The sequence below is a fragment of the Microcaecilia unicolor genome, chromosome 5, assembly GCF_901765095.1.
Source record: "Microcaecilia unicolor chromosome 5, aMicUni1.1, whole genome shotgun sequence".
NCBI lineage: Eukaryota > Metazoa > Chordata > Amphibia > Gymnophiona > Siphonopidae > Microcaecilia > Microcaecilia unicolor.
Window position 1 is genome coordinate 325,365,038 of NC_044035.1, and position 15,666 is coordinate 325,380,703.

At 43.9% G+C, this 15,666-nt stretch overlaps 1 protein-coding gene across 1 annotated transcript in view; it reads right to left on the minus strand.

Annotated features, from left to right (window-relative positions):
* LOC115471360 (fatty acyl-CoA hydrolase precursor, medium chain-like) overlaps positions 1 to 15,666 on the minus strand; it is a 117,095-nt gene that overhangs the window by 58,249 nt on the left and 43,180 nt on the right. The window contains exons 9-11 of the mRNA XM_030205059.1: positions 11,916 to 11,996; positions 9,807 to 9,954; positions 3,358 to 3,507 (exon numbers count right to left, since the gene is read on the minus strand). Of these exons, the coding sequence (XP_030060919.1) occupies positions 3,358 to 3,507; positions 9,807 to 9,954; positions 11,916 to 11,996 (379 nt within the window). The remainder of the gene's footprint in view (positions 1 to 3,357; positions 3,508 to 9,806; positions 9,955 to 11,915; positions 11,997 to 15,666) is intronic.

The following is a 15,666-nucleotide window of genomic DNA, read 5'->3' on the forward strand; positions in this document are numbered from 1 at the left end:
GCCAAATGAAGAGCATGAGCCCCTCATACAGCACTCCCCAGCAGTGTCGTTCCACTTGTATTCCACTACTCAGCAGTGTCGTTTCACTTTTATTCCGCTGCTACCAGCACTGTGAAAACTCTGCAATGATTCTGTGGTGACTGAGAGCTTCTCTTCAAACATAGCACAGCCACTGTGCTAAGCCCAATGGAAATAACCTCTTCCTGGACACATACAAGGAATATAAGAACATAAGAATGGACATACTGGATCAGTCCAATGGTCCATCTAGCCCAGCATCCTGCTTCCATAGTATCCAATCCAGATCACAAGTATCTGACAGAAACCCAAATATAGCAACATTCCATGCTACTCAATCCCAGGGCAAGCAGTAGCTTCCCCATGTCCATCTCAGTAACAGACTATTGACTTTTCCTCCAGGAACTTGTCAAAAACATTTTTAAACCCAGATACGCTAACATTACCACGCCCTCCGTCAACGAGATCCATAGTTTAGCTATTCTTTGAAAAAATATTTCCTCCTATTTGCTTTAAAAGTATTTCCATACAGTTCTATAAATTATGTGCAAAAGTGGGAGTTCTGCCCTGGCCCCACCTCTGTGTAGGCCCCCTTGCCAATAAGGTGACATTGGTGACCATCAAACAAAGATGATGCAGCACATTGACAAGTTCTGCCGTGACAGCTAAAATTGTTGTCAATGTTAGAAGGGAGTCTCGACGTAGTTTTGTATGTTGGATGCTGGCATTTCTGTACCTCTAGTAAACACTGTAGACACCTGACACAGGTGACAAGCCAAAACACAGCTGTGGCGTTTCTTTCATGCGCAATCTTTTGAATAAACTTTGGATCACATCAGTTGGAACTTCTTGTGCTGTCTCATCTCTTCAATTTGATAGTCACCACTGTCGCCTTATCTGTTTGCTCTTGCAGACACCTTTCTCCTGCTATTTCGTTGTGGCCCCCTTCCAAATACACATTATGCAAGATATGTGTATATTTACAGGATCGTACTTAAGAAGAATATTGTCTTGTATGCACGTGTGCTGGTATTCTAAATATGCACGTAACATGCATCTAAATGATAGCAATTATGCTGTAGTATTGTTCCTTTGTGCATGTACTTGAATATTTTATAAAATATGCATTTACATTTCAGTTCATCCCCTGCTCCACGCAAACTATGCCCTTGGAAAAGTCCACACGTGGCACATGTAGAAGTGCATGTACTTATACACATATATTCAGCTGTGCAATTTTATAAGAGCTCGGGGTCACCATGTAAAGCATGCTCTAGATCAGGTGTTCTCAACCCAGTCCTCAGGACACACTTACCCCAGATTCTATATAGCGAGCCTAGAGATCCGTGCTGAAATCCAAGCAGATTCTATAACAATGCGTGTAACTTAACAAGCTAAAGAGCGCTGATAACAACACTTATCAAGCAAAAATGAGCACTAATTGGTACAAATTAGAATTCACGCGCGCAACTCGCTAAGCATATTCTGTAACAAAGTGCGCTGAACTTCTAACAAAAAGGGGTGTGGTTATGGGTGGGGAAATGGGCATTTTATGGGCATTCCGAAATTTACATGCCTTGTTATAGAATATGGCCCAGTGCGCTTAAATCTATGCGCTGGGATTTACACCAAGAGATTAAAAGACTGAGTGTGTATATATCTTCGCAAGTGGAGGTGCCTCCCGTCTGTTTTTATCCCGGGTTTAAAGCTAAGTACTCCAGTTATTATCGAAGTGTTTTGCAGCTTCTTTAGTCAATTTTCTCTTGATAATGTTATCATTTTTTCTCCCTTCCGATTTATATTTTGTCATCGTTATGCTCTTATATTGTTGACTATGCTAACAATATCTAATATAATAAAACGCACCGTGAACATTCTGAGGACAAAGATTCTGAAGTCACAGCACACGATAAAGGGTTCATGGTTTCATGGTGGTGAAGCCATGCGACATAACACGGACCTATCAGAAGGGACCTATCAGAAGGGGCTTGCCCACTAACAAAGCAGAACTGTTACCAGGCAACGGAATGCGACATAGAACTCACCTATCAGAAGAAAAAAAACAGAAGAAGGGAGGAGCATTCAGCTGTAGAATGCCTCATTGTCCGAGCAGCACAGAGAGCAGACGAACGCCGCTGGAAACAGAGAATATCCCAGCACTGGGTATGTACACAAATATTGTTGTTGGACCCGGGGAAACAGGAGTACAGCGTGCCCCTCGCCATCTGCAACGTGCGCTGCCACCTGCAAAAATTAAACCCGACCTAGCCTGCATCACAGACTGACCCAGGCGGGGGGAGGAGTAGGGAAACTTCCCTACTCCTCCCCAGCCTAGGATTCGGTACAGACTGGCTGGCAAACTGCTTGAATATTCAAAACCGCTAACTCCTTCAATATACAAAACCGGAGGCAACAAAGAAAAAAAAAACATTATCACGCACGTGCACGTAACTGGAACACCTCCCCCCCTTCACCTTCTCACGAACCAAGCAACCCAGAACGTGCAAAACCATCCCCCGCCTCAAAAAACCCGTCACCCACCTCGAGGATGCACACACCGCGTTGCTTCCCGCTGCGCATTCGTCCTGCATTCCTCCTGCATCGTTCCTACGCTGCTGCCCTATAACGAACCAAAGAGTGGCGTACTCTCCCTTCCGCAAACCACACCACCCAAAACAAGATGCCGCTGCTTGCCACAAGGACCAAAAATACCGTTAAAACCGACGGCCCCAGACAGTGCTGCTCTCCCGCCAACCAACAAAAAACATCCCCGGCATAAGGCAACCCCTAACCCACCTCAAGGATTCCCCGACCTCAATCACCCCGGGAAAAGACAGCGCCGCTTCATACAGTGCTTTTCTCTTCAAATGAAAAACTACAGGGGAAAAAAAAAAAACAAAACTACATGCTAGCGCCCGTTTCATTTGTTTCGGAAACGGGCCTTTTTTACTAGTGGTTTAATAATTACAACCTTACTACAGATTGTTTGAAGCAATTCACTCTGTAGGTTTTTTTTCAGAGGGTTGTTGGCCCATGATTAAAATAAAAGCCTCATCAGGTGTGTCCACTGAGTTGGTACCCTGGGCTATTGAGGCCTCTTTATTTAAAATTGTTATATTTATTGACTTCAGCATAGTCACAACATAGAGCTATTCGGAGCTTATTTTTTAAGTTTCTTATTCCAGTCAGCTCTATGCAGAATTGTTAATTTTTTGACAAGACTAGAGCAGTATCATGGTGAAATTCTCTGGGTTTACCCCAAAAGCGATATCCTATCCTGGTTGTGGAGGACTCCCTACCTGTTTTAATATGCAATTCTAATGCTAGTTGATTACTTACTTAGTAGGGATACATTAGTAGTCAGGAATGGACCTCCTAACACAAAGCCAATTTCATCCGAATGATCCACTTTTACAAAATCTGGCCTGGTATCACCATAAGCAGTTGGTCGATGCTGAAATTCATAAAGGTAGATGGGGAGGCCAGAGTCTAGCAGAATACAGAAAAGGAGACACAGTCACTGAATGGGAACAGACTCATCTGGAGCAATCATGCTTAATCCAGAATTTAGGGTTGCAAATCAACTTGGCAGATTTTTTTTTTTTGTTATAGCCATTACCATTCTTACGGACACTGAAAAAAAAATCCTCAAGACACAAAATCTAACTGTGGTAATAATAAATGGGACTATTGTAACTTCAGTAGCTCCCTCTCAGTATCTGTATGCTCTGAATGAAAATACCGGTGACTAAACTGGTTTCTGATTGTGCTCTACTGGAGTCTGAAGGCAAATGTGGAAATAAGGTGATTACTTACTTAAACAGTAATTAGGCCAAGTGTAAAAGATCAAAAACAAGAAACTTAAGCAGATAATAATTAGAGCAGACTTAAAAAAGATCAAAACCGAGAGGTGAATGATTACACAAAATGTAGGCCCACTGCCAATTCACCTTTTAGTTGTTAGAGGCAGAGCAAAGCAGCTACAGGGTCACTTGGATGATCATCTGTTGGCTCCCACCCAGCTGGGGTAAAGATCAAATCATAGTACAGAGCGAATAGAATGTTGGGTATCATTAGGAAAGGTATGGAAAACAGGTGTGAGGATGTTATAATGCCGTTGTATCGCTCCATGGTGCGACCGCACCTTGAGTATTGTGTTCAGTTCTGGTTGCCGCATCTCAAGAAAGATATAGTAGAATTGGAAAAGGTGCAGTGAAGGGCGACTAAAATGATAGCGGGGATGGGACGACTTCCCTATGAAGAAAGACTAAGGAGGCTAGGGCTATTCAGCTTGGAGAAGAGACGGCTGAGGGGAGACATGATAGAGGTATATAAAATAATGAGTGGAGTGGAACAGGTGGATGTGAAGCGTCTGTTCACGCTTTCCAAAAATACTAGGACTAGGGGGCATGCGATTAAACTACAGTGTAGTAAATTTAAAACAAATCGGAGAAAATCTTTCTTCACCCAACGTGTAATTAAACTCTGGAATTCATTGCCGGAAAATGTGGTGAAGGCGGTTAGCTTAGTAGAGTTTAAAAAGGGGTTGGACGGTTTCCTAAAGGACAAGTCCATAAACCGCTACTAAACGGACTTGGAAAAATCCAAAATCCCAGGAATAACATGTATAGAATGTTTGTACGTTTGGGAAGCTTGCCAGGTGCCCTTGGCCTGGATTGGCCGTTGTCGTGGACAAGATGCTGGGCTCGATGGACCCTTGGTCTTTTCCCAGTATGGCATTACTTATGTACTTATGAATACTTATTGCGAGTTTTGACAGACCAGGGAGTGTCAGCAGGGCTGCTTTTACCACCTATGGGGCCCTGGGCAAACATTTGAATATGAGCCCCTCTTTATTTTTCCCAGATTAACCCTGCCCTCCTGCTTACCCCCTCAACCTTCCAGTCCCTTTTTTTCCCCTGCTCCAATTTCCAATGCTCTGTTAATGTCTAGTGCCCCCTTCACCCTCTCTTTCCCCATCCTGCCCAATCCCAAGTCCTTACTCTCTTCTCCCCAAGCATCTTGCTCCTCCATCACTTCTCACTACACCTTTTCAACTTCCCACCCTAAATCTCCACCAAGCCTCATCACCCAAACACTCCTGGGGCCAGAGGGATAGGGCTTTGGGGTCACAGCAGCTGGAAGGAATGGAGGTTACCCAGCACCATGTCCCTTTCTTTCCTCCATAGTCAGTCTATATCACAGCAGCCACATGACACAAGGAGCAGAAGCAAGATGCATCTTGATTCTATTCTATTCATTAGTCTTATATACCACTTCTACCCTTTAAAAGGGTCCCAAAGTTTTTACAAGATTAAAAAAAAAAACCTACAGGATACAATACCTAATGAACCAGAAAGAACAGAGAGAACTCAGAAAACATTCAGTTCCTACTGCTATATAAGGACCACCATCACTCCATGTCATTTGGACTGCTGTACCAGGGATATTGGTGCGAATGTGTGCTGCTATTGTCCCTAGGGTGGTGGTCCTCTTAAACCGCTTCAGTGTTAAGACTTGATGCAGCGGCAGGCCCCTGAGGAGACTGGCATCAGGCTCAGCTCAGAGATTTGGAATTCACCTGGTATGTCCAGGGAGGAGCAACTACCAACAGACTTGGGAGTTCAAGCATCAGGAGTTGCCAATTCTGGTGCCGCTGGGGAGGAGTCTGAGAGGGCACAAGAAGGTTCTCCCTTGTTTTGAATACAGAGTGCTCTTCTGGACTGGATGCGGGGATGTCGCAGTCTCTGTAGTGAGATAGTAGAGCAGTCGGGGAATGACAGGACTGGATCAGCCAGGGCTTTTTTTGAGGGGGTACTGAGTACTGGCACCTTTTCCATTGTCTGCTAAAATTGACCCATGAACTCCAAGCTTTAATGAAAGAGCTCAGGCTCTATACAACAATTCTGCCTTGTCATAGATTCTGTGACTGGTTGCAGGAGGCCTGGCTATTGTGGGTGGGTTCCTCAGTGATCACCCCCACCCTTGAAGGGTGGCCTGGCATTTGAGTACCGGCACCTTTTTTGCTAGAAAAGATGCACTGGGATCAGCGATCAAGCTACCTCCCAAGAGCTGAGAGTGTTAATGCCTCAGGTGTATCAGAGTGGAGTCCTACCCAAAATCTGCAGTGGTTACCGTAGACCAATGTTGAATCAGATGGACAGCGTTTTGGTAGCCCTGATAGACTCTGTTCTAGGTGCATTTACTGCTTTGAAAGATCACTGTTTCTTTGGAACTAAAGCATGATGCCCAGTGGGCAGCGTAGAAGGAAAGGAGCAGAAGAATGTTATATTGTACTCTGGCTGTTAAGGACCAGCTGAGTATTTATTGTGTGTTGGGGGGAGGGGGGTAAAATCATACCCATCCTTTCCTCTTCCAATTCACCATGCAGAGAGGAGTAGGGAGAGAGTTAAAAGTGCTCAGCATGGGTACTCCCTCATTCCACTATCTTGGTTTCCTCCCCCCCCCTACATTTTTTTAAAAAGCAGGATTCTTGTTACTTCTGTGTTACACCTCCTTGTTGAATTCCCTTCACTGAATTACCTGTCCGACAGTGTCGCCAGTATAAAGTTCTTTTTACTTGCAAAAGCTTTCATGACTTTGCTCACTATCCTTCCTTACTTTGTACTTCCTCTTGATTATTGCATTCCTCTAGTCAGACTCGCTCAGTATAATGCCATTCAAAGCAAATGCCTTTCCATTTTTGGTACATCCTCAACGTCATGGCCATCAGTCGTTTAATCACAGAAGAGATTATCCAGCGGTTTAATAAATCAGATAATTATGTTCTCACCACAATAACATGAATCTGCTAGTATTTCCCTCTAATCCCCTTCTGAACTTCCAGGTTCATTGCCTCTTGGTGGAGACCTTTGTATAGCACAGCATCCAGTAACATTAACTCTGTCAGCTCACTCTTTACTTGTTCTCTTTCTCTGGAATAATCTCTTATGCTATATTCAAGATTCTTCCCTTTTAAATATAAATCGAAAACAGTTCTTTCATCTAACTTTCTCATAAATTGCCATAAATCATTCATCCTCTGTACTGTTTGATCTGGTAGGCATTTGTTGTAAGGCAACATGGATATACAGTGGTGGAAATAAGTATTTGATCCCTTGCTGATTTTGTAAGTTTGCCCACTGACAAAGACATGAGCAGCCCATAATTGAAGGGTAGGTTATTGGTAACAGTGAGAGATAGCACATCACAAATTAAATCCGGAAAATCACATTGTGGAAAGTATATGAATTTATTTGCATTCTGCAGAGGGAAATAAGTATTTGATCCCCCACCAACCAGTAAGAGATCTGGCCCCTACAGACCAGGTAGATGCTCCAAATCAACTCGTTACCTGCATGACAGACAGCTGTCGGCAATGGTCACCTGTATGAAAGACACCTGTCCACAGACTCAGTGAATCAGTCAGACTCTAACCTCTACAAAATGGCCAAGAGCAAGGAGCTGTCTAAGGATGTCAGGGACAAGATCATACACCTGCACAAGGCTGGAATGGGCTACAAAACCATCAGTAAGACGCTGGGCGAGAAGGAGACAACTGTTGGTGCCATAGTAAGAAAAATGGAAGAAGTACAAAATGACTGTCAATCGACAAAGATCTGGGGCTCCACGCAAAATCTCACCTCGTGGGGTATCCTTGATCATGAGGAAGGTTAGAAATCAGCCTACAACTACAAGGGGGGAACTTGTCAATGATCTCAAGGCAGCTGGGACCACTGTCACCACGAAACCTTGGTAACACATTACGACATAACGGATTGCAATCCTGCAGTGCCCGCAAGGTCCCCCTGCTCCGGAAGGCACATGTGACGGCCCGTCTGAAGTTTGCCAGTGAACACCTGGATGATGCCGAGAGTGATTGGGAGAAGGTGCTGTGGTCAGATGAGACAAAAATTGAGCTCTTTGGCATGAACTCAACTCGCCGTGTTTGGAGGAAGAGAAATGCTGCCTATGACCCAAAGAACACCGTCCCCACTGTCAAGCATGGAGGTGGAAATGTTATGTTTTGGGGGTGTTTCTCTGCTAAGGGCACAGGACTACTTCACCGCATCAATGGGAGAATGGATGGGGCCATGTACCGTACAATTCTGAGTGACAACCTCCTTCCCTCCGCCAGGGCCTTAAAAATGGGTCGTGGCTGGGTCTTCCAGCACGACAATGACCCAAAACATACAGCCAAGGCAACAAAGGAGTGGCTCAGGAAGAAGCACATTAGGGTCATGGAGTGGCCTAGCCAGTCACCAGACCTTAATCCCATTGAAAACTTATGGAGGGAGCTGAAGCTGCGAGTTGCCAAGCGACAGCCCAGAACTCTTAATGATTTAGAGATGATCTGCAAAGAGGAGTGGACCAAAATTCCTCCTGACATGTGTGCAAACCTCATCATCAACTACAGAAGACGTCTGACCGCTGTGCTTGCCAACAAGGGTTTTGCCACCAAGTATTAGGTCTTGTTTGCCAGAGGGATTAAATACTTATTTCCCTCTGCAGAATGCAAATAAATTCATATACTTTCCACAATGTGATTTTCCGGATTTAATTTGTGATGTGCTATCTCTCACTGTTACCAATAACCTACCCTTCAATTATGGGCTGCTCATGTCTTTGTCAGTGGGCAAACTTACAAAATCAGCAAGGGATCAAATACTTATTTCCACCACTGTAGGTAGCATGTAAGTTCGACAATAAATACATTAATTGTGTAGTAAAGAAAATATACAGAGTACATATAGCAATTAATCTGATATTAGATGTATAACATTTCAGATTGGAGTGAAGATTAGATGAGGAGGAACTAATGGATGCTAATCTAATTTCTACTCAACACTTTCTCACATTTATCACTTCATAACCTTTTCCAGCATTAGAAGCTTTCTTTTTCCTGGCTTGAGATCACATTTGAAGGGGGCACGGTGTGGTCTTGAAAAGCTTATCAACATCCATCTTTATTATCTGATGAGATTTTTACACCCTACTAAGATTCTAATCAAATCATACAAAGACTTAGGAGTCATTTTACTAAGCCGCGTAAGCGTCTATGTGCGCAAAAAATGGAGTTACTGCCCGACCTACCGCGTGGCTCTAGCGGTAATTTCATTTTTGGCGCGCATCTGAAAAATATTTTTTTATTTTCGGGTACTCGTAACAGACGTATGCCAAGTGGCATTTGACGCACGTAGGCCATTACCGGTTGGATTCTTTATCACTAGGTCAATGGCTGGCGGTAAGGTCTCAGACCCAAAATGGACGCGCGGCAATTTTCATTTTGCCGCACACCTGTTTTCGGCCCCCCAAAAAAGGGCATTTCTTTGTAGGTGAGAAAAACGTCCAAATGCAGATTTATGCCACTTTTTTGGAAGTTTTTCTCTTTTGAAAATGAGCCCCAATGTCTCTTTGCAATATTTAAGCTTCTACCTATGGGAATTTAATTCTTACACTCATGTAATAAATCAAAGGAACTTGACTCAAGCTAGCAAAGAAAAAGCATGATATGAATCTCAATACATACATGATAAATACATTTTTAGAGCTATCTGGATAACTTTATTCACACAGACATTCTTGACAGTTATATGCCATCACTTTCGTTTTATGTTTCTAAATATATTCTCGTAATTTGGCAGTCTTCACCCCCCCAGCACTGGTCCATGAGTTGAGGCCTCCAATAAATCTAAATTCTTTTGATCTCCCCTCGCCACAAGCCTTATCACTAGTATTTTAAGAGAGCTGGAAGGGACCTTTTCCCCTCATACGAGCTGCAAACTCACCTCTATGATATCTTGCTGTTTTAACAGCTGGGATAACAAAGTTCATATCTCCAAACATCTCAAGCAACAGATCTCTCAGCTGGGTGGGGTCTTCTGTATCACCAAGATACTCCTCAGCCACCAGATGGATGAATTCAGATAAAGGACCCTGATAACACATAACAGCAGCTACATCATTATATGCGCGGGATATGCATAAAGGAATCCTGTGCAGTAGGAATGGATCCTCAGAAACTTAGCCGAAATTGGTATGCAGAGCAGGTGGGGAAGAGAGGTTGGTAGTTGGGAGGCGAGGATAGTGGAGGGCAGACTTATACGGTCTGTGCCAGAGCCGGTGATGGGAGGCGGGACATGGTGGTTGGGAGGCGGGAAATAACTGCTGGGCAGACTTGTACGGTCTGTGCCCTGAAAAAGGCAGGTACAAAATCAAGGTAAGGTATACACATATGAGTTTATCTTGTTGGGCAGACTGGATGGACCATGCAGGTCTTTTTCTGCCGTCATCTACTATGTTACTATGAAAGCAATGAATGTGGTTAGAATGAACTGCTCCCACTGAATGGGCCACTCCTTCAGCACAACTTCATGTTGGATTAGAAGCTAGGGAGAGACTGATGAGCAGTGGTTTACTGGTTTAACTTTGACACATAAGTCATATGTGCCATGGCTGACTGCTTCCTTCTCACGCGCATGATCCTGCTGAACAGTGGCAGCTTGCTTTATTCCCTCCCCGAGTGGTTGAGTTAATTATCCCTAATAATGCACAAAGGCCTGTTATCACATTTCTCCATTTCTGCATCTCCCTCTGTCACCTACTCTCTCTTCTTTTCTGCCGTGTCCATCTATCCTCATTGTCCCTTGGCCCCCCCTTTATTTTTTCTTGGTTTTCCCAGACCTTCCCCTCCAAGCTCTCTGTAGAATACCAACACAACTGCATCCCTCTAGTGTTAACAGCATCCATTTGTAACATAGTAGATGATGGCAGATAAAGACCTGCACAGTCCATCTAGTCTGCCCAAGATAAACTTGTAGCATGTGATACGATGTGATGCAACATATGCATACTTGACCTTGATCTGTCTTTGCTATTTTCAGGGCACAGATTGCAGAAGCCTGCCTGGCACAAGCTTAACGTTCAACTACTGGAGTTGCCATCAAAGCCCCACTCCAGCCCAACCAGATCTGTCTAGCCATAATTGGGACACAGACTGTAGACGTTTGCCTGGCACTAGCCTTGTTTTCCAAATGCTGGATTTACTGTCTAAGCACCGATAAATTTTGATTTCATTCTCTTTGTGTTTATCCCATGAATTCTTGAATTCTGTTACTGTTATCTCCACCACCTCCCATGCGAAGCCATTTCTGGCAGCCCCCACCCTCTTAGTGAAAAAGTACTTCCTGATGTTACTCCTCTAAGTTGACTCCCCTGTAACTTCAATCCATGTCCTACTTCCCTTTCTTTGGAAAAGATTTGTTTGCATATTAATACCTTTCCTCTAGGGCAGGGTTTCTCAACTCAGTCCTTAGGGCATCCAAAGCCTGTCTGGTTTTCAATATATTCACAGTGAATATGTATGAGATTTTCCTGCAGTGGAGGCAGGGTTGAAAAGGGTATACGTATTCAGGTCATCAAGTCTCTTATACGTCTTTTGATGCAAACCTCATATCAGTTTTGACACTTTTCTCTGAACCACTTCAAGTCTTATTATGTCCGTAGTAATAGACTGGAGCCAGAGAATCAGCTTAAACATTCTCACAGCAAGTCCTGTATTTGGGCAACTAAATATTTGATCATTCTTATCTATGTAGTGCTACGAGGTTACACCTTATAGAAACATGTAGGAGACAACCCCTGCTCCTTCGAGCTTACGTCTGGTCGCAAATGGACAAGACATAGAGAGGGAAAAAAAACCTCCACCAACAACAAAGAAGAACCTTTGGACCTGACATTCATGCAGTGGCTGGGGGGGGGGGGGGGGGGGGGGGGGGGGGGGGGGGGGGGGTTAGAGTCTAATTCAGTATGGTGGCCAAGCCAGTTGAATATTGGCCTGTTTGTGTTGCAAAAGTGAGGCTATGATTGGGAGGTAAGGCAGGTGGATTATGTCTTACCAGTAGATACTTTGATTTCTGCAGAAAAGAGGGAACTCCTCCTTGATCTATTCCTGCCATCATCTCATGAAAGTGCATCAGCTGTACAATAAAGCATATTATGATCTTAAAATCTGATCATTTTCTAAATAATTCATTCACGAAAAAACAAGTTATACGACAAGAACAAATGGTATAACAAAAAAAAAACTGTGGCCCCTCTTTGCCAAGCTGCAGATTCCCTAGACTATAGTACATGAATACCACAGTTTAGTGAATCACATGCTAATGTTTTCTTGAATTGCCTTGGACAGGAAATTGCACATTCCTAGGGTGGTAGGGCTATTCCCACCTTTTAAAGGGGTCTCAAGGTTCTGTAACAGCTCTCAAACCTCTCCAAGAAAAAAAAAATCTTTGTGGCCTGTGTGGCACCCACCACCCTGCAGCTAAATATTCCTGCAACTAAGCCCCACCCCCTGGACTCCAGATCTACACATATGCCATAAAATGCACCACTTAGACCAGGGGATTTCAACACAGTCCTCAGGACCAGAACTGCCTAGGCATATTCTATAAACCGCATCTAACTTTAGGCATAGTTTATAGAATCTAGCCCATTGTGTGCACATGCCAGGGGCCTAGCTAGCTGGGGCCATGGGGCATGGGCCCACACAGATTTAGCCCTGGCCCCCTCTACTTTCACCCCCCCCCACAGCCGTCCCTCCCCCGCCACTTTCAACCCTCCCGACTCCTGACATCCTGCACGTAGGAATGTAGGAACGTGCAGGACGTCAGGAGTCAGGACTCACAGAAATAGAATCCAGATCAGTGAACGCGCCGGAGACCGGCGCTGAAGAGGACGTCGGCTGATGGGGGTTGGGAACCCCCGCCAGCAAAGGTACCTGGTGGCGGCGTGGGAGGGTCGGCAGCAGAGGTGTTTGTGGGGGGTTGAAAGTGGCGGGGGGCAGCGGCGCTGGGGGGGCTAAAATGTGCCCTCTCACCTCGGGCTCTGGACCCCCCTCCCGCCGAAGTCTGGCTACGTCCCTGGCACATGCATGCGTAAACGCTAGTATTCTAAGCATTCATACAAATAACATGGATGTAAATGATTGCTGCCTAATTTATCAAGTTGACTTTCACATAATGGGTTTGCTCCGGAATATCTTCTTGGACTGTTTTTGTTTCCATCTAATCACAGGACTTCCAAGAGTAGGGACCCAATTTTTCCATCTTTTTTTGGGAGTTAGGTACCAGAAAATTCTAGAAGATTCTTTCTACTATCAGCTAGTACATTTTTGGTTTTCTTTACTTCCCAACATATGAGCTGCTTCTTATTATTCTTTTGGTAAAAACTTGAAAACTTATTTAACATAAGAACATAAGAATAGCCATACTGGGTCAGACCAATGGTCCATCAAGCCCAGTATCCTGTTTCCAACAGTGGCCAATCCAGGTCTCAAGTACCTGGCCGAAACCCAAATAGTAGCAACATTCCATGCTACCAGTCCTAGGGCAAGCAGTGGCATCCCCCATGTCCATCTCAATAACAGACTATGGACTTTTCCTCCAGGAACTTGTCCAAACCTTTTTAAAACCTAGATACTGCCATTACTACATTCTCTGGCAAAGAGTTCCAGAGCTTAACTATTCATTGAGTGAAAAAAATATTTCCTCTAATTTGTTTTAAAAGTGTTTTCATGTAATTTCATTGAGTGTCTCTAGTATTTTTACTTTTTGAAAGAGTACAAATATTGATTCACTTCTACCCGTTCTACATCACTCAGCATTTTATAGATCTCAGTCATATCCCCCTCAGCCATCTCTTTTCCAAGCTAAAGAGCTCTAATCTCTTTAGCCTTTCCTCATACGAGAGAAGTTCCATCCCCTTTATCATTTTGGTCCCCCTTCTTTGAACCTTTTCTAATTCCGCTATATCTTTTTTTAGATACAGGGATTTTATTTATTTATTGCATTTGTATCCCACATTTTCCCACCTTTTTGCGGGCTTAGTGTGGCTTACAATATATTGTGAATGGTGGAAGTACAATTTGTTGCATTACGATTATAGGTTACATAGTGAAGAGTTATGGGAAGACAAAGTCAATGTCGAAATATAGTATGGGGAGTAGAACAATGTAATGTAACAATGGGGAATTGATAGGGCGATAAAACAATAACAAGAGGGTAGAGATTTAGGTGTGGTGAGAATAGGGGGGAAGAGAACTCAGAACTGAATGCAATACTCAAGGTAAGTCTATATAAAATTTCTTGTTTAACTGCTTGTTGGAACTGCTTTTCTTTTTGTTCTTCTTCTCGTACTATCAGGTTTTTGTTATCCTCTTTGAATCACTGTTTTGTGGGAGTTAGCAGGATACAAGAACCATATTACATTATATTACATTACTTGTGAATAATATGTAAACCACCTTGATTCTACCACAGAAAGGTGGAATATCAAATGCATCTCGCTGTTTGAAGATAGATATTCCCAAGGGCAAGGCTGCAGAAGGTTTTGCAATAATAGTGCCCATGAAATTTACTCCTGCTCGAATTCTGCGCCCAAAAAAAAAAAAAATCAAAATTCTGCACACAAAATTTGTAAATTCTGCAAACTTCTGTGCCCCAAATTTGCAAAGTCTGCAAATTTATTTGGCATAATTTAACCAATATTATCAATATTTTTTTGCAGCCCCTTCCACCCACAGCATCCCCTCTTTTTTATAGCCCCTCACTCCCCCACACATAGCATTCCCTCCCTCCAAGCATCCCACTTTTTTTTTGCAGCCCCCTTCCGTCCACCCACAGCATCCCTTTTTATTCAGTCACCCACATCATCCCCCTCTTTTTTACAGCCCCTCCCTCCAGCCACTCCCTTATTCACCCGTGATGTAGGAGGAGCTGCACCAGGAGAACCTCTTCAGGACAGGAAAGAACCCCACTCTTTCTTGCCCCGCTGCCACCGCTCTCTCTCTGGTGCCATGCTTTCTCCAAATGACCACCGAGACTTCAAGTGGTAGTCTCACGAGATTACCGTTTGAAGTCTTGGTGGCCATTTTGGAAAAGCACAGCAGCAAGATTAAGAGTGGCGGCAGCGGGGCCAGAAAGAATGAGGTTCTTTCCTGCCTCCAAAGAGGCCACTTAGACCACCAGGGCGTGCTGCATTCAGCAGGCGGGTGGGCTGCAGAGAGCACAGAAAACGGGCATGGGGATTCAGTAGCAGCATTGGGTGGGGGGGGGGGGGTCGGGTAAGCAGGTGGGGGGACAGCGCAGATTCTGTGCAGAAATATTGAATTCTGTATGACTGGGGAATTCTGTACAAATTCTGCACTCTGCAGTTGTGCAGAATTCAAGCAGGAGTAGAAATTTGTGTTCTCTAAAGAGCAGGTATAAATGTACTGGAACAACCCCCTCATGCTATAACATTGGATACTCAACTTTATGCTTAGTGTACAAAGTTGCATGTGCAATTTATATTGGTTGTTAATTGATGTTAACAGCCAATTGTTGGCTATAATTGGCAGCTATAATTGGCTTTAATTAGTGCTAATTGGTGCCAATTAGCAGTTATGTACATAACTGCCCTTAGTTGCTATTCTATAAGTTGGTCACTTAAATTCCAGAGCATGCAAATTCAAAGGGGCGTGGTCCTGGGAGGGGCATAGGCGTGTCTGGCAGAATTCTATCATTTGCATACCTAATTGCCTATGGTTAGATGCAACCACTTCCACCAGTCTTTGAGATGCATAAGTGCTCGCACCTAAGTTTAGTTGAG